The following is a 24,047-nucleotide window of genomic DNA, read 5'->3' as shown; positions in this document are numbered from 1 at the left end:
GAAACTGTTGCTTAAGTTACTCAGTATCTCTCAGTCTCTTTCTCACCTTTACACAATATAATATGTAATAGCTTTAAGCTCCACCCAGGTTTGAACTTTAGGTGTGTGTGTATGTGTGTGTATGTGTGTGTGTGTGTGTGTGTGTGTGTGTGTGTGTGTGTGTGTGTGTGTGTGTTTCTAACTCTCTCTGTCTGTGTGTTTCTGTTCCCGTGTTGTGTGCACAGTGGTCAGGATCAGGTGACTTGGGTAAAGAGAGTTTTGACAGCAGGAGCTTTGTGGTTGATCATTAACAGTTCCACAGACAGAGCTGCTAATGTTAGGCCTGGATTTAGAAGGGCCTGTCACAGAGGGTTGTTCAGGGGGTTTAGGTAGTACAGTGATGAGAATAACCATAGTTTAAAAGATCTACATAAAGGTTTGTTTTACATGTGTACCTCATTTGATTTTCATTATGTTCAGTGCAAAAAAAAAAAAAATCCACTTTGAATTTTCACATAAATTCAACATAAGTTAGTCCACAGAAGGCATAATAATCCACCTGTATTTATAGACCCTGTTTTTTTTATGTTCAAGCCGTTTGTTGAACTTTAACCAGTCTGTTCTTATAAGACTAGGAAGTTAATATTTGTGCACACACATAAACACACACTGGTCCCTTCTTTTTGTCTTTGCTGTTTACTCTTTGTGGTCATTGTCCATCACCATAGCAACACATCCTGCCATTGGTCCAAAGGGGAACAAGAGCTCATGACACAATGAACAGCAGAGCTAGAAGCCACAGCTGAGGTTTATTGAGTGTATGAAGTCTTGTACTTTTGTAACCGTAACAGCAGTGCTGTTCTTTTAATTTGACTCATAATACTAAAGTTAAGATTGTATTATATTATAAATAGCCATATGTATATCCTACTTAACGGACTGATACTTACAAAAGACGGAAATGATGTTACGCAACACCTCTGTGTGGGGTTCTCATCTATTCTCATGTTTCGAGGCAAACCGAAGTGAATGAAGAGAAAAGACTGTATCTGGATATCATCTGTCATAAAGTATAATCTGAATGAGGAAAGAGCTATTAAATAAGGTGACTTCTTGTGCTTCATGATAAGGGGAAGTGAAACAAAAGGGGGCAGGTCACTACCACTTACAGTTTACTGAGGAGAGAGAGATTTCAACCGAGCCTCGTTACGTTTCATTTTCAACTAAAATAAAATAAATTAAATTACCCAAACATAAAAGAAAATTTGTTTTGAAAGTTATGAAATACATGTGTACACTAGTTGTATATAGTACACTTCAAACTCCTCATCCTTACCTACTGAGCCCTGCATACAACCTTGTTCCCCTCGACCTATATAAAGGATTTGATTTTTTTTGTATTCAGAGGCAACAAGTGGTCCTACAAACATATCATTACATTGCATTACAGGTCACATGCAGAATTATATACAATAATGTCAGTATGTAGTAAACTGGAGAGCACACTTTTGTTTGAACTTGTTTTTTTGAGCTTCTCAGTCAGTAAGTGTCACATATCCACTTTTAAACAGTCCTGTGGTTTGGCCACCATCTTTCCCTACCACAGATGAACCACACCAGAGTTTGAGTGGAGGTGGATCCAGACCAGTGTTAAAATCAGTCCAAATGAAACAGACCTAAAAGGCACAGTACAATAGTTTTTAAGCAACCCAAAGACTCAAGTTATAAAAATGAATAACCGCAATGTGTCATTTTATATGTCGAGAGGCAGTAAGGCAACTTTGAATCTGCCCTTTTTTTTATAAAACTGAACCAAGTCTATTCCTTTGGCTCTGCAGTTCTTGTAACTAAGTCCAGACAACTTCCCTGGAAATCTGACTTGTCTGAGTCACATTTTTTTCTTGAAACTTCACCACCTAAATATAAACAACTGATTTAGAAACGTGTTGCAAATCATTGTCCCTTTCAAGGTTCAATCAAATTCACTTAAAACTTTGTTAAAGCTATGTACTGCTATAGGCAGTACAATGTCTTAGGTTTCAGAAAAATAGGACAAGTAGTCTTCCAAACTTTAAACAAGTGCCCTTTGTGTGTGTCTGTTTCTCAGATAGTCTTGACTGGGAAGTATTTCCTTCTTTTTATTTTCTCTTCCCAGATTGCAGCCTTGCTCCAGAATCCAGTGCTTTGACAGCACAGGGCGGAGGCTGTGGTAGCGGGTTGCTCAACCCAAGATCACACTGGGAGTACAGAGAGGAAATTGCAAAAGGGTATTTTCATGAACTTCTGCTTAACTTGTAAATGTGCCTTGCACAATCCCATGTCCAGAAGTGTTCTATCAACAAGGTTTTGAACATTGCAGATTCAGCTCAGGATGCAGAGCTGAGAAATCAAATCAGTTGTAAGCAAGGTGTATGAGCTCAGTTTTTTCCAGTTCTCTACAGGCTATGGTACATATGTATCATATGTTTCAGAAATATTTTTTTTTATTGTGGCATGAATAACACACATGCATAAGCAGGATCTGTGGACATGTATTAAGGGATGGATGTCAGAGTGCACTGGAGACACCCCCTGAGCTGGCGGGGGTTCGGTGCCTTGCTCAAGGAAAAGTGGTCTGGCACCAGACCAAACTTCCATATTTTGGTCCGCATCGGGACTTGACAAGCCATGTCCCTATGGACTGAGTTACTGCCACCCCCATTTGAGTCACTGTAGCCAGTTAGGCAATTTTCCGTTTTTAATTACCATAAACATTACTAACAGTCCCCCTATTTTCATTTTCCAGATTTTAAACCAGAACAAGAAATTTCTTCTTAATTCTTATGATTCATTGATGCTTTTCAGTCATCATGTTGCTGAATTCTCTCGCCCTGCTACAAACATGGCTTAATACTGAACCACAACTGGTATCTGAAATTCAGCTAAAATACAGCTGTACTGACGGACTCAGCCATACACATCTGAAATCTCTTCATTAGTTATGAGTCTACAGCTAGAATTGATTGGAAGACAAAGACATGTCTGGTTTCAATAGTGCAAAAACTTGCTGACCAGCTTATGTAGTGGGTTATTTTAAATTTAAGAACCTGATATGTAAAACATATTCTCTGCAACCTTATTGAAACTTAGTTTCAATAAGTTATGGGTCACCATATTTGTACTGACCAAAGCTGTTTCTTCTTACTCCCTCGAGTCTTATTGTTCAAGGCTTGAATAATAGTTCCAAACCAACGCAGCCTTTACCTGCATGGGATTGTAAAGCTACCTGATAATGTGTGTACGTGTCGTTTGTGACACGAGCTGTCGTGCTATGTTCTGGTGTATACACAACAAATGCACTGTGTTGTGAGACCAAGGTCATAACGGACAAAATACGGCCTGGGATATGGTACGTTGTCCTGATTAATGCAGAACTTCAACAAAGCTCTATGCAAAATCCCTTTAATTGTTATTTTTTTTTAAGAAGAGTGGCTGCATTTGGCGAATTATTGACCATATAAACCTGTCAGTCAGTTTTGGAAAATGGCAATGTGTTTGTTTCTGCTCGAGGTTTCTGCCTAAAAGGAAAGTGTTGTAGTAATGTTACAGAGTACATAATCGACTGCTCTTTGTGTAAGGTTGTAAAGTGTTTCTTTGTGATTTGGCACGCGTATGTGATTGATTGATTTAGTTTAATGGAATGCTTGTCTAATAAAACCCCACATCAAACAAAATATGATTCAAATAAGATTCCTTTAAATTCAAATGATGAATGACGTACTGAATTGTTCATGTTCAGACACAACGTGTGTGTACTTGGCAAAAACTTTTTAAATGGGTTTTGAGTTGAGCAAGTTAAGCAAACATGTTGATGTCACTGATTAACACATGAGCCAAATAGACCAGCATACATTCGTTTCTTTATTCAGAAATTTATTTTGTCCCTTGCAGGCAATTTAAAAATATAAGATTCTCTTTTTTACTGCTTTTTTTCTCACATTGATATTTCACAGACCTGGAAATATTCCTCCATAAATAAAGTACAAAATACATTTTATTTTTCCTTTAAACACAAATAAATATCATAATAAATATATTAGTTTAAGTTAAACATCACAAGGCAACCAATAACCGAAAGGAATACTGCGGTGATAAAAGTCCCTGAACCAGGTTGTCAAACAAATAGGGGACGATAAAAGATGGGGTGCAAAATTATGAAGTAGCAATGACAACAGAATCTTTTACTGAACTAAAACTTATAAAGCACACTTTGATCTTTCAGCATTCTGCAACTAAAACATGCACACCTGCACCCCAGGTCTTTGAAAGATAACATTTATGCCCAAACAGACTCACATCCACACACACGTACACATACACACAGAGCAGAGTGAAGTATGAAGATTTGGTTTGAATGCTACTGGGAGACTTGACGGTTCCTCCCCTTTCAATTAGCTGTAAAGTGCATATCACAGATATAATGGCATCAATGACACATATCAGGTCTCACTGTGTAAGGCTACTGAATCAAACATACTGTCTGTAGCACCAAGAGTTAATATCCCATCAGGCACAGAGAATATTTAAAGGCACATTAATTAATGATTTCACTAAAGATAAAGCCATTTTGACCACAACAGATTTAAGTACAAACCAGGCTTTTTACTGGTAGTGGCAAGATCTGCAGAGAAGTTATTTTTTAAGGAAGACCAAATACAACGGTCTTATAAGCTACATATTAAGTATAAAAATAGAGTCTGATAAGAATTGGGTATTAAAATCATCTCAGTATGTGTAGTTTTTCCAAGGTGAGTTCCATTTTTACAAAGATAAATTAAGAACTTTAAGTGTTATTCTGTCATCAAAATTTGACTTGTCCTGATCAGTTCTGTTCCTGTAGAAAGTTCAGAGAAACAGACACTCTTCACAGCGTGTCAGTTCTCTTCTGTTGTTTCCCTTTGGCTCCGTTTAGTCGGACAGGGACAGACGCTCGAACACAATGAGCCTCTTGGTGGCAGATCCATCAAACGTTGGTGACTCGGTTCCACTCGAGCCGCCGCTGCTGCTGCTGCTGTAGCTGTCCTCCAGGGAGTCTTCAGAGGAGAAGCGCTGGAGTCCAGCAGGCTTCACAAACCCTCCAGGACCAGGAAACAGCTTGCTGCTCTCTTGGTGGAGGTGCCCGTCCTCCATGTTGGCAAAGACTTTGCTGTTGTTGCTGTTAAAGTTATTCCCATGGCCACACACGCACCGTGAGGCCTTTGGCTCAAGGATAAGGGGAATGTTGTGGATGTCTCCGGTGCTGGCACGGGTTGGATGCTTGCCAAAGTGGAATGCTGCGGCATCCCGCTGCAGGGAGTCCCCAAACACAGGGGAGAGTAGATCAGCAGGAGGTGGAGAAACAGAGGGAGCACGACTGAACAAAAGGTTGGGATCATTGAAGGCTGAGGGGAATGATGGAGGAGGTGAGCTGCGTGAAGAACCCAGAAAACCGGCAAAGCTCACACTCTGGCGCAGCTGGTGGCGCCCACTGTTTACACTGGCAGTGGGTTGCTGATGGTTCTGGAATTTGGCAGACTGCATTGGACCACCGCTGATGGATCCCTCATGAATAAAGTGGCAGCGGGAGCCGTAGGGGCAGTAACCGAAGTTGTAGAAGGTTCTGCAGGGCTCTGTCTTGTACTTGGGGTGACGGTAGAGTCCTCGCAGCTCATCCTCACCATGGGCAAACTGGCACTTGCTGCCATATTTACAGCTGCCAGTCTCTTGGAATCCCCGGCACAGCTCAGTCTTGTAACGATTTGGGGAAACCATCTGGGGAATCAAGGGAGGGAGGACAGATGAGGGAGGAAAACCAGGCGGTGGAGCCACCGTAGTAGTAGCAGGGCCTGAATTAAAAGCCTCCAGGTTCTTCAGTTGTCCGAAGGAGGCTAGCAGGCTGCTGCTGGACTCGGTTAGGCTCATGGAGCGATCGGGCCTAAAGGCGGGCTGCTGCTTTGGTCTGGAAACAGGGCCCTGGCTCCAGATGTTGGTGGACCAGAAAGGGCTGTTGTTGTCAGCATTGTTAACATGCTCAGTGCTCAAGCTGAGGTCTGAGGTGGCCGGAGGGGAGGGCGGGGAGAAGAAGGAGGCAGACCGGTTCAGCCGACTGTGGCCTGGTGCTTTGGGTTGAGACTGTTGCGGCAAGGAGTCTTCCAGTGCCGGGTTCAGAAAGTTCTGTAAAAGACGATTCACATGGTTGAGATCCAGACATTGTTTTTTCAACTCCTTTCAAAGCAATGTACTGTAGGTTATATATTCATTCTCAAATTGTTCTTATAATTCCCATCACTGCATTAAATCTCTCAAAAGAGGGTTTTAATTCCAGAAAAATAACTTTTTAAACAGAACAGGTTCATAATTAAGAATGAACTGAGACAAAAATGTTAAAATACTGTCATTAAGAAAGTAGTCTTTAAAGAAAAGTAAATATAAAATACTTTTACAAGTTTATTCTACCCTACCATTTGCATTGAATTCCCCCAACATCTAAGAATCTAAATGTGGACAGTTGTTGTTTTAGCCTGCTTTTCTGTCCCTCGTGAATATCCTGCTGCTAGAAGATTGGAATTCAAGAAACAAACAACCAAGCGCTGACTGTCTCGCTTATCTTATTATCTCTTCAGAGTAAAATGACCCTCTGTGAACACAATCAGGATTTAAAGAGAAATAAACAAAGCAGGAATAAACAAAAAAAAATAAAGAAAGAAACACCTTGAGAAAGTAGTGGGAGAGCTTATCTAATCCAACTTTCTGAAGCCCTCTTCTTTTTCCAAAACAAAGTCAATTCCAAAGTCTCTGACTCACCTTTGTAAAGATGTCGTCAAGCATTTCGGACATGCTGTACCCCTTCGGCCAGGAGAAGAAGATTCAGATTTGATCCACGGTGCACTGTTTAATACCTGTTTCCAGACTTTAGTCAAGTTGCCTCTGTACTCTCTTGCCTGGGTTTTATAGCGCCTCGTGCCCCTCCCTGGGTGGGAGGAGGAGTTTCCACTCGCTATGTTCCCGGATGACCCTGCCTCCCTCCACCTCAGGTTTCACTGTGAACTCAGAGGAGGGAGGGGAGTAAAACAACAACAAAAAGGGGGGGGGGGGGGGGGGGGGGGGAGAGAGAAAGAGAGGGAGAAAATTGTAAATTTAGCGAGCTGTGTGAAATGTTTCAGTTTCATAGGCATGTGAAAGCAAAGCGCCTTATTTACAAAGCTCTCATGCAGGCTCTTCATACAAACTCACAGTAGTCTGAACTTATTTATTTTTCCTCTGTACATGTGTTCAGTTCTATGAATGATGATTTCTGTACAGAGTAATAAATCATTCCAGCACTGGGAAATTTTTCAGCATCCAAAGCACCCAGATGTGAAGTGGCAGAGACAGCTGTTTGTTGAGAGCTTCACACTGATCCTTTTCATCCCACACTTACCAGTAAAGCCGAGATTGTCACTAGGAAAAAAAACACAGAAACGTTGTCATATATTTACAGTATATACATTCCTGTGAGTAATAGTGGGTTTTCAGGAAGTATCAAATCATCTCGTCACTGATAGCAGTCTGTACATTTTCTGACAGTTTCTAACCTACAGAGAGCACATGTATGTACGTATTTACCAGAATACATACAGACCCATTTCCCATATAGTTTCCTCTGGTTTTTGTTTTCATACCACACAGCCTAAATGTTCCACCAAAACAACAGCATTAGACGTTTTGAAAATGAGAGGAAGAAGAGTGTTTAAAACAAGATAAATTACCTGAAAAATAACTGTTGTTATATTACAGTAGTACACTTCGTTTTTTCTTTAAGATTGCTGTCGTATCAATAACATAAAAAATAAGATCAGAAAAAAAAATCTGAAACAAATAAATGCATAGTACACTTAAAGTAACTCAAAAAAATTATATGAAACCTTTTTATTTATTTCAGAAACACCAGTTTTATTTTGAAGGGCCACATTGGAAATGAGGCTTTCATTTTCTGATCTTGAAAAATAAACGTATGTTATTACCAGAAGACGTGTGTTGGTGGCTGATGGGTTTTTTTTAGCTCGAATCTGGGCTGAGCATTTCAGCAGTTAAATGTGTTGTTTTCTTTCTCAGAAGAATCCAGAGCAAGTGACAGCTGTTCCCCCTCCACAAGAACAAATTACAGTAACAGTATGTGCGTGTGTACATGTATGTGTGTTTTGAGCGTGTGTGTGTTTGTGTGTGTGTGTCTAGTGTTATGTGATACTGCGTTTCTTTGTAGGACAACTGTAGACATACTCATTAAGATTTGGTTCCTATACTAGCTCAACATGAAGTGACTTTTAAATCTATTCAAATTGATGCGTGCTCTTTTTTTGGTGGCCTTTAAACACACTTAATGCAAATGAAGGTAATTACACATAGGCCTAATACATAAACAGAGCAGAGCTGTGTTTCTGACTTTTTCAGACAAAATCTTGCATATCTGAGCAAATTTATGATTCACTTATAGTTTAACAGAAACAGCATCATGAGATTAGAAAAAAACAAAAACATTTTTATATAGTTCTGATGTCAGGCAGGTAGAATATAATAACTGTCCTTTAACCTTGTGCAGCCTCAATAATCTTTAGAAGCACAACTTGTCTTTGTAAGTTTCGGTTTCAAGCTGATTTTAGTTAATTTGGAGACTATTTTTTGCACTGCATGTGACACCCACACACATGAGTCATATTCTGTCCTGGCAATGACGGCGCACACATTCAAATTAAAGTTGTGCAAGTGTAGAAAAGTCAGCGCAATATTGATTACTAAGAGGTAGCACGTGACAGTGGTAAACAGGAGGGGGCCATCAAACCTGAGGCCAAAACACTGAATACAAGCAAGTATGACCCAGTCATCAGGAGTCCAAAGAAAAATGATGCAAGCTCTCTTTGACGTCCTTCCACGTTGTTAGAATTATTCAAGGTAAAATGTTCTCCTAAGCAGAAGTTGTAGTTCCGCTCAAACTGTTAGATTATCAATCCATGAAGAAGTATCTCGATACGGTGGGTCATTCAGCTATTCTAGTGGCGTCATAAAACAGTTTGTGAGGTCGTCTTCTGTTTTAAAACTAAATTCATTTTACATTTTGTCAAGTAAAATACATTCAAATAGCTTAACTCTTAAATAAAAAAAAAAGTCAAACAAACGTGCAGCTCAAAGAGCCTCACAAAGGAACAAACAAGAAAAAGAAATATTTTAGCTGTTTATATTTGGGCTTTTTCTGCTTTTTATTTTAAAGATAGGACAGAGGAAAGTGGCAAAAATTGGGAACTGACATGCAGATTTGAATGTTAGCTGCCTGCTTGTAGGACTACAGACTCCGTATGTGGGGTGAGTGGACCAACAACTAGGCTACCATTACCCGAAATCAATGAATATTAATCAGTTAAAAGTTTCATTTTATTATGACATTACTATTAAGGCCAGATTTAATAAATGTTATTTAATGAGCTTTAGAAAGATGATATGAGATAAAAGATAAGGACGAATTGTACATACATACTTATAATAAATGTACTGAGTAACTTCCAACATTCGCTTTAAGATACATGAAATCATTGTTTCATTACACTTATTAACATTACATATGTATGCTCTGTGTGTTTATTCTTCAAATGATAGGGACATATATTACCTTCTGTCTGTTAAATACGACATATAAGGATGCCTGATTCTCTTTAATAAAGAAGCCTCAAGAAAAGAAACTCACTATCATATGCCAACATCATCGGGCCAAATAGGCCTCTCGTATTCTGCTATTAATAAATTCAGCTGAACATATAAAGCCAATAAAGCTGGACAGCAGTGGACACATGGGGAACTCAATTTATAAGAATGTCAACATGGTGCGGCTACAAATTCTCTACATCTTTTTCATTTTTCTAAACTCCCATCAGTTTAGTTCAGGTCTGTCAACCAGTGGTCATTAATGTAGCACAAATGTAAGGAGAGCGAATAGGTATACAGAGTCCAATGTGTTTTGTGTCTGTTGTTGTGTGTCTGCATGTGTTGTGTGTTGTGGTTACCTCGCTCTGCTTGTTTCTGTTCTGCTCCTGCCCGGGTTGTATGGAAAGTAACACGGTCAGGGAGGGGCACCCAACACACACACACACACACACACACACACACACACACACACACACAAACATAGCCTACAGGAGCATTCCTGCTGGCATTGGCTTCAAGGGTTGTTGTGTGTGTGTGTTTTTTTTCAACATTTGGTGACTAAGTGAGTGAGTGCTTGGTGCCAAGTTTTCCACAGGGGTTTTTTTCGTCAGTGACATACCAGCGTACATGCCGCTTTCAAGCATGTTCAAACATGCATTGCTTCGTCACAGATGCGTTTAACCCATGCTGCAAGTATGAGCACAATGTGGGAAAAATCTCTCCTGTGAAAAGCTTTTTTTTTTTTTAACCTTTTTTCACTTTTTTTAATCCAATTATTTTCATAATGAAAGTATATGATACATTTCGAGCTTTCTGCCCGAAACCCCTGACTTGATTTCCCTTGACAGCATCCATTCACCTCGCTTAATTTAATTTTCGAACTCAGATTAGTTCCCTCACATCACATACACACTGACATGAAACATCTTGTTATTCCATAACATAAAACAAATACGACACATTTCTTTTTTGTGATGTCTTCTTCACTTTGTGCAATGAAATATAACAAAAACTTGAAATTATGACAACTGAATGTCTTCTTGTTACCTGAAGAGATAGATAGCCCAATGTTTATTATAATTAGGAACCATGAGGAGAGGAAGCTACTACAGGTCATCCAGAATATACCTCACATGCATTAAATATGTCTACATGTCCTTTGTGTACTAGGACAGTGGATTGTCACCAAGCTGTATAGATGGATAGATCATTAACTAAGGCCTGTGTTTACCCTCTTCAGCCTCGTAGCATCTGCTTTCACATGTAGCTTACCAGGAGAGCAGGTTAGGGGTTGAAAATGGAAAGTAATTTATCTCAGCATACTTTGATATTAATGCCTGTGGTATTAGATTTGCATAAGATAAACTGCCAAAATACATCAAGTTATGTATTAAAACACAATTTTGATTAAAAATGATTGAAGTGTTAGAGCAGCATTGACTCTATTAGTCTCTGAGTCTATTACAGAAATATAACCAGCAGCAGACAGTTTGAAGTGACAACATTCAAATATATGTTTGAACAGACAAACATTTCATTACTGATGAATTCATAGGAAAATACATAATTTAAACTAAATTAGATACTGTCAGTGAGTTAAACCTGTAACTCTGACTAATATTATTCGGTCTGATCATATGCAATCTGTTTAAATTCTTAAAGCTGATATGTTTCATACTTTTCCTGAGCTTTTTTTTTTACAGTTTTAAAATCTATGTGCTTGTACCAGCTTAAATGCTCTTTTCTGGAGCTTTAACAGAATGGAGGCGTTTTAATTCAGGGGAACCATTGTATCAATCAGAAGCTGGTTTGAGAAATTCAGATTTAACCATTCTAGGAACTTAGACAACAACAAACAACAACAAAAACTGAAGTGCCGGGATTGTATGATTGGGACAGTACATTCTTTACCGGGTAAAGGGTTTTCTGTACGGATTATAAACAAATCAATTCTACAACTGTAATACGTTCCTCGAGATGGCTTGTGTAAGAGGGGAGTAACAATAAAAAATTTAAAAAAAACTGAAACTAAGTTTAAGCATGTTTACCAATCTATGGGCACAGGTATGCTTGATCAGGGGCTGCAGTGAGACAACGCCTGGAGGGACCACAGAGGGGAAGGAAATGAAACACACAACACCCATAAGAACAAACTTGTAGTTTGTTATACTGAAAGATTTAACACCACAATATATCATCCATTGCTAGAAAATACATCAGTGGCATGATCCATCAAAAACCTCCACAGTCACATAAAATGTTACCTCCAAAAAAACCTGGTGAAATGAACAAACTATAAATGTGTATGACCTTTTCTTGCACTGTAGTTAACAAACAAACTGTGGACTGACCTACATTTTCTATAATAAATGTAAAGTTGAAAAGAAATAATTCAGTTTAATTTGTTCCCCTCAGGGATTCCTCTCTATTGTTATTGTGACCTTATTAGAGGGCACACTGTGGAGAACTTTTCAAGAGTGTGACTCACTCTATGTGTGGCTGTTAAGCGCACAGTCATGTTCAGATTGCTCATGATCAGAATAAGGTGAGATTCGTTTCACCTCGTTTTCTTTTTCTAACTTCCAATCCCTCTATCTCAGGCCCAGAATTCCCAGTGATACAGTTTGAGCAGCCTGTGCCTTTAATAAGTGATACTTTGCAAATATTTAACCATGTCTTCCATAACATTGCTATGGTGACATGCCAAACACTGCACACATAAGCAGGCACAGGTTCAGCGGTAACCTGGCAACAGGAGCATGCAGAGAAGGTTTGTAGAGCGAACATAGAAATGAGATGGGTTTGAGCTGAGGGCGATTCTGAAACTTTCAGGAGAGTCATCAAAATAAAGAAAAAGATGGAGGGAGGGGGATGGAGAAAGAAGAGCATGAGTATGGAGGAGGGAAACTGAGTCAGTGGTATAGTCAGTCTGGAGCCTATGTTGACATTACATCCAGGGAAAGTACCGGGCACTCCAAATAGAAATCTCTTTGGAGAGGCAGGTACACGTAGTCTTCTTCATATACAGTGTATGTCACAGAATAGATATGGGTGTTTCTGTGCAGGATCAACTTTGGACTTTGGAAATCATACACTGAACACACACTTGACAAACAAACTCATTGTGTTACTGTTAGCCAATAATAATCCTACTGGACAAATAAGGTACCTCTTAAAGGACAGTTTTCTTTTTTTCGTTTTCCTCAGTGTGTTTATTTATCAGTCTTCTTCATCCATCCATTGATTCATTCATTATGTCCTTTTCCTTTTTTTACCTCTCATGCACAAATTGTGGTATATCAGATATGTTCAAATGCAAACTGCTCCCAACAGATTGATCCTAGTGGGATTAATAAAGTTGTTGGAATAAGTTAAACTAAATAAAGCATGTTTTGTACAAACAAAAAGAAACAGACACATTTTAATTCAAACTGTAGGAATATAAGTGAATTTTAATTTATGTGTCGATGTTATGTCGTGCGCCCCATCTACAGAGCCTTTAATCGTCCCTGCAGCGGCTGTTGGTTCAAATCTGACTTCGGCCCTTCGCTGCATGTCACCCCCACTCTGTCTTCCCAACATTTCCTGTCTCTCTTTAGCTGTCCTTTCGGAGAAAGGCCCAACAAGCTACTTGGAACAAAGTAGTTTAAGTGCACTATACAACGTTAAAAATAAAAGTACAAATGCAATACAGTGTAACTGGATCGGAAAAAAAACAAACACTTATTGTAATTTCACCAATGTAAGCATAGAATTTAACTTTTCTTTTGACAAGTATTAATGTCAATAAAAAGCACTCAGAATTATTCTAAAATGTTTCTATGATATATATATATATATATATATATATATATATATATATATATATATATATATATAGTTTTTCTATCATTTGAAGAAAAAAAAATATGCACATGATAAAAATCTGCCATTAAGTCATTCTCCAATATATTACGTACACGCGTGTGTTAATTTAAGTCTTTCTCGTTTTGTCTTTAGCACACTGTTGCGTTGACGCTTTCAGAAATCCCCACATGTTGTAACAACAACAGCCTCTCGGTTCACATAAAGCTATACGCTGAGTTAATGACTAGCACCATTACCAGGAAGTAATCTCACCGTTCTGAATGATGACTTGTCATCAAGAGTTTTTTTCTTCATGTGTCATCTAAGAACATGAGGGAAACACAGCACAGTCATCTGGTAATCCTCAGTCTGGTGTTTTCCTTTCTCAAGTGTTAGATTGACCCTTATTTCTACAAAAAAATAAAAATAAATAAATGACAGACATTATGGGAAATAATTCAATTACAGATTAACTTTGCATCATGCTTAAGTTGTTCGCCATAATGTCGATAATTGTTATTTTTTGAAGCAGAATTTTCTGCTTCAAAAAATAAAAAAAAGCACACTCAACAAGTTCAGTTGTAAATATATTCGAGTTAGAGGCTTATGAAGGAACTAGGGCATCCATTTTCCTCTATTTGAAATCCAGCCATACAGGATTCGTTCAAGATTTCTATAGTAAGACAATGAATATATAAGTCCAAACCAAAGTTCAAGGCAAGGTTCATTTGTTGGTTTCAGCTTGGGGTTTTTCCTTACAGTGAAACTAGTGTGAGGATATCTGGCAATGTAGTGAAGGGGTTAAAGAGGCACTCAGCACAAAGGTGAAGTCTTTGGAACGCATGAGCATGAAACTTAACTAGTTAGACTTGTACCTTCTGTTTTGTTCCCCCACAGCGTGATTGGGTGTGATGCTTAATGCTGAAAGCAAAATTAAATTGTAATCAGTGAGCAAAATGAGAACACCACAAACACACACATGCATTCATATACAGATAAAAGACAGGAACAATGCATTCATAGGTGTTTATTAAGAAATGCTGCAGGCACATTTGAAATCTAATTCTATCACTGTAACCATCCTAACCTGAACAACGGAGGGTTGAAGTTAAATTGCCGAGAAAATATATCAAGAACAAAGGGGTTATTTTGAAAGAATAAAGTCATAAGAGGGCAAACATAAAGTGGCATGAGTAGAAAGTCATACTATTCAAGAATAAAGTTGTAATATCACAAGAAGTAACCAGTATTATTAGCAGATTAAAATTGTAATATCACAAGCAGTAAGTGGTTAGAAACTAAAGATGCAATTTTACAAAATAAAGTTGCAAAATGACAAGCATTCACTGATAACAAAAAAAAAGAAGTTGCAAGCAAAGAATTAAGACGACTTTTTAATTTCATTTCATAAGAAAAAAAAATCAGTTCCGATATCTGTTTGAAAAAAAGTTGGAAATACAAGGTTTTTATTCACTCTTTGAAAAATAATATTTTTAAATCTAGGGACTTGCAACACTTGTTGAACACCACTATTAAATGTATCATGTTTTTGCACTTGTAAAAGTACCTTTACAGCCCAAAACATAAAGAGTAGATCTATACATTCTATATAAAGAGAAAGCTAGTTTGGCCTCCAAAATATTCTTTTCTAAATATCATTGAGTATAATGTTACGGGAAGCAATTGGCAGTTCTTCGATGTGGCTGGCATTAAACAGGGCAAAAGTACTAGCGTAAGAGTATCAAGCCGTACAACATTCAGACTGTTTCATGTTTATACACATATCATTTTGCAAAGCTCATCAATAATGAGGAAGCAGTTTCCTTCTTTCCTTTCTCAGAGCAAAAGTGTGGTTTTGGTGGAATTTCTGCTGTGGGCCAAACTCTGTCAGAAGACAGATGTTCCAATAAAAACAAGCAATAATTCAAATTCATTGCTTAATCTTCAGTGTGATAGCCAAACTGCAATTTTAGGGGGAAAAAAAGGGACATTTGTGCTTTTGTTTTCCAGCATGGAACCAAAGAGTAGTGTTGTCCCAGGGGGACTCAGAAGTTGACGGTTCCTGTAACAGATTGAAATCTGAAGTCTGTGTGTGTGTGTGTGTGTGTGTGTGTGTGTGTGTGTGTGTGTGGGGGGGTGTGTGTATTTTCTCTTTTATACATTTCTCGTCATTCATTATAGATTACTCAGTGTGAAGTTTTTCACCCTCAGGAACAAACAGACACTTAACAGATGAATGAGAAAAGTAAAATAAAACAGCTTTAAGCCACAATCCTTCACAGTGACTGTGAGGGATTGGGATTTTGGTATCAAATCATGTGGTTCCTTACTTGACGTCTAAACTTTGAGAGGCCTACACTGGCAGACAAAGCCCAATGTGCTGAAGCAGTCAAGAGATCTCCCTTTTATGAATTTACAAAACAATGAAAACATGCTGCAAATTTAAAACAATACATGCAGAAAGCTGAAAAGAATGCATTCACAGAAAATACTGCAATGTAAGGTCTTATAGGCACATATGTATGTATGTATGTATGTATGTATGTATGTCAATGAGACAGTCCTCAGAAACACTATTGTTACTATTTTAAACTTCAGGCAAAATACACATTCAGTAGTAATGTATAGCTTTGTATACTTTCAGGTAGATAATGTGATGGGCTTGCCACAGATTGAGTTTGGTGAGGTAATCTTCTTAGTACAGGTGCAGGTGTGTGTGTGTAATTGTCCCTGATTAAGAACAGGTGTGGGAGGTTTATATTTACCCAGTGCTCTGTGCTAACTCATTAGCTTGCCATTTACAGCAAATGACTGGTTCATTCGGTGTTTTACTCTTGTTGCTTAGGGTCTGTGTGAGGCTCTTATAAGCAGGCCTGGTGGAAAACAGTCCCCTGGAGTGTTTAGTTTGTCAGTTTATGGGATAATTCAGAAAACACTCCTTAGCTGGGTTTTAATCCACTTTTCGTCACCCACTCAACAGAAAAAGATGCAAAGCTAGTAATACTTTGTGTGTTGGAGTTTTATTCCTACTGTCGGAGTTGCTTCTTTATCCTTAAACGTACATCATCTACTATACTTCTTCTTTCCATTCCACTTGGACTAAATAAAATAGCAAAAGTTAAGAAACAATATTACTCAGTTTGACTCTCTCTTGGTAAACATGGTTCAAAAGCTCAGCCATCCTTTCCAAAACCTCAGCACATTGGCTAGGCTAACGCTTTGTCAGCACTTCAATGACCTAGCCCTCTATTTATGAGTGCGTTCGTGTGACTGTATGTATATGTGCCCCAGGTTACCTCTTAGTCCAAGGTCACCAGTGTGCGTAGTCATGCGATACCTGTGTCCTTTAGCACATTATGACACACAGCATGAGGGTGCTTTTCCGCTGTGCCTGCCTTGCCGCAGATCTGCTGTGACTCTAGCATAAACAAAATGCAGACTGCATCCAGATTGCACCATGTGTCGACTGGGCACTGCACCGTTTTGGCATATTGTATTTTGGGGGATATATTTTCATAGTATCTTTATGCCAAAGCTGGACAGATTTCAGCAGACAATAGACCAAAATAAATTTCACCCTGAAGCTGAAAATAACACAAAACAACGTATATATATATATATATATATATATATATATATATATATATATATATAAAAGGAATCATATTGAGTGACTTACAGGAACTGCATTGAAAATGTTCTCTAAACTAAAGAACCTTTTAGGAATTAAAGTACCAGGAAGAAGTACAATTGATTATAGGTGGATGAACTGTGCATGCTGTATCAAAATGAGATATTGAACGTAGTTGTACTCTGTGTGTTTGTGTTGTTTCTTGAAAAAAGGAAAAAAAAAAACTTTAGATTTGCTTACAGGAAATCATTGACCTGCACTCTATTGGAAGAGCGTTCGAAAGCCCAACCTTTCATCCCTCTTATCACAAACTCTTTACTATTGAGCAACACTGTAGTGAAATAAGAGAGACAGATGTGCATGTCAGCTTCGACAACTTTTCTTTCACTTTTCTGCTCCCCCTTGCTTCCTCATGTGCTTGTTTTTTTCTTTTCCTTTTGGCATTATGTATGACCTCCCTCTGTGACTCTTAAATAGATTCTCTGAAATGTTACAATTTACTAAAGACCTAATGTTTTTCCCCTCCACTCCTACGCTTCCTTTCCCACTTTTCCAGAGAACTCCGGCGCTCTTCTTCCTCACAAGGAAACAAGGCCAGGTCGAACAGGAGAACAAGAATGACGAGGGAGGGATAGACGGAAAGTCGGGAAAACGCATCGAATAAAACAAAATGTTCTGAGCTGCAGGCTGAGGGGAAAATGAGCGCAGGCTCGGGGGAACAAAAATCCCCCTTGAATTTATGAAAAGCTCTTATTTCTGATAGTTGAAAAACATCTCTTTAAATTAAAATGTAAAAGAACTTATGTGTTAAAAGTGTCATTAATGTCACAAAATAGAGGGAGAATTTGAGAATGATTCCAATAAAATTGCCCTAGAATTGTAATGCTGTCTAAAAAGCCACTTCAAAGCATGTTTTATTCCTGAGGAGAAAAAAATGAAATAGAGATGATTATTTTTTAGATGTATCAGACAGCTTCCTGTAATACTGGACAAACTGGGATTTTACAAGTCGTACTTTCAACTATGAGCTCCAGATACTTTAGTTCAACTCGTAACTCTGCTTCTTTCTATAGGTTATATCTCTGAAATATACCAGAATGACAAAAGTATGACCATACAACATTTGTTGTCATTAAAAACCGAATGGATATCATCAATATTTTTTATCTCATGTTTTTTTTCCATAAGATTATTGCTTTGTAAAGTCAATAATTTATTTTACAGACAGCACGAACAAAACCCAGAAATGATCCATTTTTTCTACATTCCAATATAGCCATAAGTTGCTTGAGGTTGTACTTTTTGTCTACATGTATTTGGTCAGAACTTAATCAAGCTTGTTTCAAGAACAGAATCGCAAAATGATCACTCATACAACTGAATCCTGTTGACTGATATGGCCAGAGGCGCTGCTTGTCAACAAACAAGGCAGGGAACTGCTTGGCTTAGGGCCCCAGAGGGCGAACAACAATTAAATCAAAGCAGCAAGTAATGTGCACACTTTGAAGAAACCTCCCTAAGAGGGCCCCACCTGACAGCATTCACTCTAATTGCCCTGCTAAATGCTGGTTGGAGGGGGATTTTGGCCTCGGGCCCCAACAGACTCTAGCATCACCACTGAATATTACACCAGACTTGGTCTAGTTTTTAGAGAGACTTTTTCAGAGAGTAACCTTCAAGATAGCACAGATTAAATATAATAGAGATGAAAGGTCTGAGGCTCAGTATCCTCAAGTGAGTACAAGTCATATAAAAGTTACAATAAAACAATAAAGCAGCACTGAAGTGCATCAGAATCTCTTCACTCAGCACTTGCATGTGTGAGGGAGTTTGACAGCCATCACCCTTTACGTCATTACACAGCCCGCCTCTTTGATGTCGTGCCCTTATCTTCTCTTATCACCCAGTCCTGCCTGCCTGCATGCCAGACTCTGTTGATAACATGTCTGTGTCTCTGACCTTCTCTTCAATTTATTAAGCCCTTTACTTTTCTATCTGTACAGAGGTATTCTGCCCAAAGCTTTCTTTTTAACCGTCTCCCTTCAGACTGTTTCTTTAAAAGGGAAAAGTATGTTCCTGGCAGCCCGGCAGGAACACTCACTGCATAAAGAGGGGAAGAGGGGAGTTTCACACATGTGGCTTGGCTACAGTTGCAGTCATTACGCCAAAAACTGACCCTGAAAGCTTAATTTTTGAAAAAAAAAACCAAAACAACAACATCAAAGCTATTTGACATTTAAGTCTTCATTCTTTCATTCTTGTTTCTGCTCTGTCAGTTAAATTGTTTACTGTGACCTTAACAGTCATGAGCTCACAGTAAAAATCCAGTTATTTTAAACTCAAATGTACCTGATGTCATACCAGCTTAAGAGTCAAGATTTTTACTTGTCACACACACATACAGTGAAATGTAGAGACTGTTCCGCAAGGCCATGCAATAACAATGAACACTCGAGCATGAGCCAATAATGACCCAACCCATTTATTGCTTTTATTATATGGAATAATCAGGAGGAAAACCCCACATTTCAAAGGATTAACTTGTAAAATGTGTAGAAATCCGGGTATAATTTTTTTGTGAAGTGGATTATATCTAGTCTCTATGAGTGACACGGCACAAGCACTGCACCCGCGATGTTGCCCTTGTTCTTTTATCGAAGCCTCCGCAGGAAGAGATCTGTTGCCCTCAATTTATACTCAGTTTTTTATGGGCTGATAACATTTTTCTAATTTTCATTTATCTTTATCTGTTAGTTATGAGCATACATTTAAATAAGGAACAAACAGAAGTTAGTTCCAGTAAAATACACGAGTGTTAAGCGAACACAAATTGGGTGGAAAAAAGGCACATCATTTTGGTTTAGCCCTGAAGTCCCATAAAAATAAGTAAAGTGAAATCTAACATGTAGAAGTAGGTCAAATAGAATGAGTCACTGTCATGAAGGGACCCAGGAAAGAGAAACACGCACTGAACCTTCTCTGTCCTTTCCCACAGCTCCTTCCTCTCTCTCACATACACTTTGTATTTCCCACTACACCACTATGTACACACACATACTCACTCAGAGTCACACACATGACCTCAGCTTTACTTCATGCACAACGTCTTTTCTGCCACACACACAAACACACTATTTGGCGCTTCTCACTACTCACATTTCATTTAAAAGACTCTCTTGTAAAGTGTGTGAAACAGTATGAGGGTGTAAAGATGTAACGAGAAGGTGGTGTGAGTGTGTATTCTGCACCTAGATGGTAAAAACACAAGATCATGTTCATATGTCACATTCCACTTCACTTCTGCAACACTTCAGGCCAAAAAATACACATTTCGGTATGTTAGTGCGCTGCAAACTTGAGGAAGAGCAGCTGTACCCCAAAACATGTGTCTACATGTTAACATGTTAGAATTCAACTGATTTAAAACACAGAGACTACCAATAGAGAAGCTTTGATAGACATGGTTATATATCAGCATTCAAAACCTTAATGGTGCCAAAAATACAAATGCAAAGATAGATGAAGAGATAATTGTGACAATTGTATGTTTACACTATTATTGCCATTTATAACCCAACATTTGACTATGTGCATGTTCATTAAAATGTCTTCTTTCTGATAAAACAATCAGTCAAAGTCTGAGACATAATTAGACTGAAGTGCTCATTTATCATAAGATGTTTGGTTTCTCCAGTCATTTTAGTCATCTGGGCTATATAACCAAAGCATTACTGGAGTAGACAACTAGCATTGTCTCACAATATGTTGATCTGGTTTTTCAAGTCACACCTATCAGGTGACACTAAGGGTGTATCATTCAAACCTGCCAAATACACAATAATGCTTTGTCATCTTCAGCGCTTTTTGATCATGTGGAAAGTTTCGGTCTTCAAGTTAAGCATATGTGCTTATATAACATGTTCTCCTTCTGCTCAAGAAGCTTAGTTTAACAACTGTGTAAGAAAACTACATGTGTTGAAAGGAGGCCAACAGTCCAACTTGGCAAACACATTTTTATTAATATTCACAGGAATAAATCAATTTCCAGTGAGGGCCGTCTTCAGTCTGTCATCACGGTATTTAAAGTGGCAACACCTTCTTTGTGATGCTAACAGGGTCAACACGCTGTGACTCTGACACCTTCATACACGCTGTCACTTACTCAGAAACTGCTTCTGTCTCTCTCTCTCTCTCTCTCTCACACACACACACACTCAAAAACTCAAACACATGGCTCAGAGATGTAAACTGCACTCTGTAAATCAACAATGAGAGAGAGAGAGAGAGAGAGAGAGAGAGAGAGAGAGAGAGAGGCAGGTGTGGCCTGGTGTTGCTTAAGTTTGAGAAAGGTGAGGTCTTATGACATCAGCATGTGAAACCTGTTTTCCAATTTTTTTCAGGAAGTGATGCAGGCACCCATTTGTGTGTGTGGCTGCAGGCAGAAAAAAATCTTGTTATCTTCTTCTAGGTGATAAAAAAACAAAAACAAAGACAAGGACCCAATTGCAGAACTAAAAACCAAAAAAAAAAGGTTTTATGAAATGAAAGGCAAAACAAAGCTCCCTTGTTCAGAAATCCAAAAATCTTTAAAAGTCCAACTTAAACGGCAACTGAAAAACCAGGACAAAACATAGGGAGAAGCTACAGGTGAAAAAATCAACTAAAAAGCACAACAGGAGCTAAAACGTGCATACCATGAGGAGAACACAAGGACGTTTGACTTAATGATGAACTGACCCAGGCGCAGAGTTCAAAGGTAAAATTGTCCAGGCGCTCGGTCATGAGGTGGGACAAAGGGACAGCAGAGACCTTCAGGTCAAAAGCCTGATAAGTCATCAGGCTTGAACAGTTCTGGAGGGTGGACATATGGCCAACCAGACGACAATTGGTAGGCCGACCAATGAGATGAGAAACCAGTGGCAGGAGTCACAAGGCAATCAAATCGGAGGGAAAAACTAGAGCAGGAAGTACGACATAATATGAAACACTGGGGACAGTAACTACAACTGAAGTATCAGTAATATGACAGAATACACAAGAAGTGAGAGACCAAAGGAAAGAAAAATCAAATGTAACAGGAGGCACTTACTGGTTAACAAATGATAACAAAAAAACTGAACCTGAAACTCATGACATCATGCTGCTTGTGGGATTGACAACACTAACAATGATTTGATTTTGTGCTAACGGTATCAATTACAAATAAAAAAAGAATGTATGCAACATGAGGTCCTGTTGAGGTAGTATTTCTTAGCAACCAGGTCAACTGGGTGTTGTGACAAGCACCCAAATTGGTAACTGGGCAAGCCACATTATATAACGGACTATGAGTCATTGACTTGTTTCTCTGACAGGCAACAAACAAACACACATGTGCACACACATACTCACACACAAGCACACATGGGATGAGGTTGTGAGGTTAAAGAATTCAAATATAAGAAGAAAATGGATAGACACACACACACACACACACACTGCTATTGGTGAGTCATTGAGGAATGAGAGTTATGTGCGTATGAGCTGCACAGCATGTGGACAGCAGCTGGGACCCTTCATGCTGCTGCTTGACAGACTCAAACGAATGTTGTCAGAGCTGTCAGTGTCAGGTCAGTTTAGAACTGAGCACATTCTGTAGAGGCAAAAACTGTCAAATACCATAGGTATTGGTCAAAAAAAACAAAGAATCGTCTATTGATATTTTATCCTTTCTTTTTTCTATAACCAGTACAGATGCAACATTGGTGAAAGATGCAGTAATTAATTTTTTTGTTAAGTGTAAAAAGTTTGCTGAATCTAAATGTGATATGACAAGACAAAAATAATGCTGACACACACATATGTCAGCAGCAGGTAATAGTGGGACTATTTTAATGACTGTGGTAGTTTCCTAGTCAAAGTCTCAGGTCTTCCAGTAAATTCAAACTTTTTGTAGCATTTGAAGAAGTGTGCGGGCATATCTTCCTCCTCAACGCCGCAGTACACTGCTCTGTACCATAGACCAAATGATGTAGGTATAACTAACCCCTTTTTCTAGAACTCTTCTAGTAAGTATTAAATCTAGAACTTAACATGTCAAATCTTTATTTGTTTTCTATTTTATCTGAACAATAGGAGACATTTAGGCTTGTCACTGTTATTCTGGTACAAATGTGTCCTTGGTGAAACTGCCAAAAAATGTGGAGAGCTTCAAGTTCTATGTCAAATTTAATGGAAGTGCTCAGGAAAGTTGCAAGTAAAATCAAGGTCCTGGGCATGTAAAACATCACATACAAAATCCCACATATTTCGCCAACCTCGCTCACTTATTACAATAATCAGTTTTTTAAGCTGTATTTTTTGGCATAGCTTTTTATAGTCAAATCAACACTATTAATCTGATGCTGTGTGCAAAACACAACCTAGCCTTGAACATTAGTGGAAAAAGCCACAACATGTTATCTCTAGAATTTGTCTTCATGAAAACACATTGTCCTTGATTTATCTCCAAATAGAAGAGCTCTTTCTGTTGCAACAAGCAGATCTCTGTTTGACTTTTTTGTGAGGCCAAAAGTAAACCAAACTTTACAGAACCTCAAGCGTTTCATAGACCTAACCAATTTCTCTAAAAGTTGCACGTTGTAGTTTGGTTTTGTATGGGAACCAAAACTATTTGGTCAAGTTAAGGGAAATATTGTAGTTTAAATTTAAACAAGTCCAAGTTTACTTTTACTTTCTGGCAGAAAACAACCTGCGGCATCCTGGCTGAAACTGAGTTACAGTATGGGAGTCACAGTTTGGTGCACGAAACGATTTGGTTTGGAGATAAATGGCAATAACACATGCAGTATTCACACCTCAATCCAAGTGCTCGTAACTGTTTGCTAACCGCTATTACACAACAAACGAAGAAGTCGTAGAC

The 24,047-nt window shown here is 38.5% G+C and overlaps 1 protein-coding gene across 1 annotated transcript; it reads right to left on the bottom strand.

Moving 5' to 3' along the window:
- Positions 1–3,866: 3,866 nt before the first annotated feature.
- On the bottom strand, positions 3,867–6,928 carry LOC306830198 (uncharacterized protein). Its single transcript, XM_079353505.1, has 2 exons — positions 6,802–6,928; positions 3,867–6,171 (listed from the first exon to the last, which is right to left on the bottom strand). Exons 1-2 carry the CDS (start codon positions 6,832–6,834, stop codon positions 4,927–4,929), a joined length of 1,278 nt encoding a protein of 425 aa, XP_079209631.1. The 5' UTR covers positions 6,835–6,928; the 3' UTR covers positions 3,867–4,926.
- Positions 6,929–24,047: the final 17,119 nt, after the last annotated feature.

Source organism: Symphodus melops (assembly GCF_947650265.1).
Source record: "Symphodus melops genome assembly, chromosome: 10".
Taxonomy (NCBI): Eukaryota; Metazoa; Chordata; class Actinopteri; order Labriformes; family Labridae; genus Symphodus; species Symphodus melops.
The sequence above is the reverse complement of the archived record's forward strand: the minus strand, read 5'-3'. Positions and strand labels throughout refer to the sequence as shown.

Coding starts and splice junctions, on each gene's coding strand:
- LOC306830198 (XM_079353505.1), bottom strand. CDS start 6,834: ATGTCCGAAATGCTTGACGACATCTTTACAAAG. Junction 6,172..6,801: donor TTGACGACATCTTTACAAAG/GTGAGTCAGAGA, acceptor CGTCTTTTACAG/AACTTTCTGAACCCGGCACT.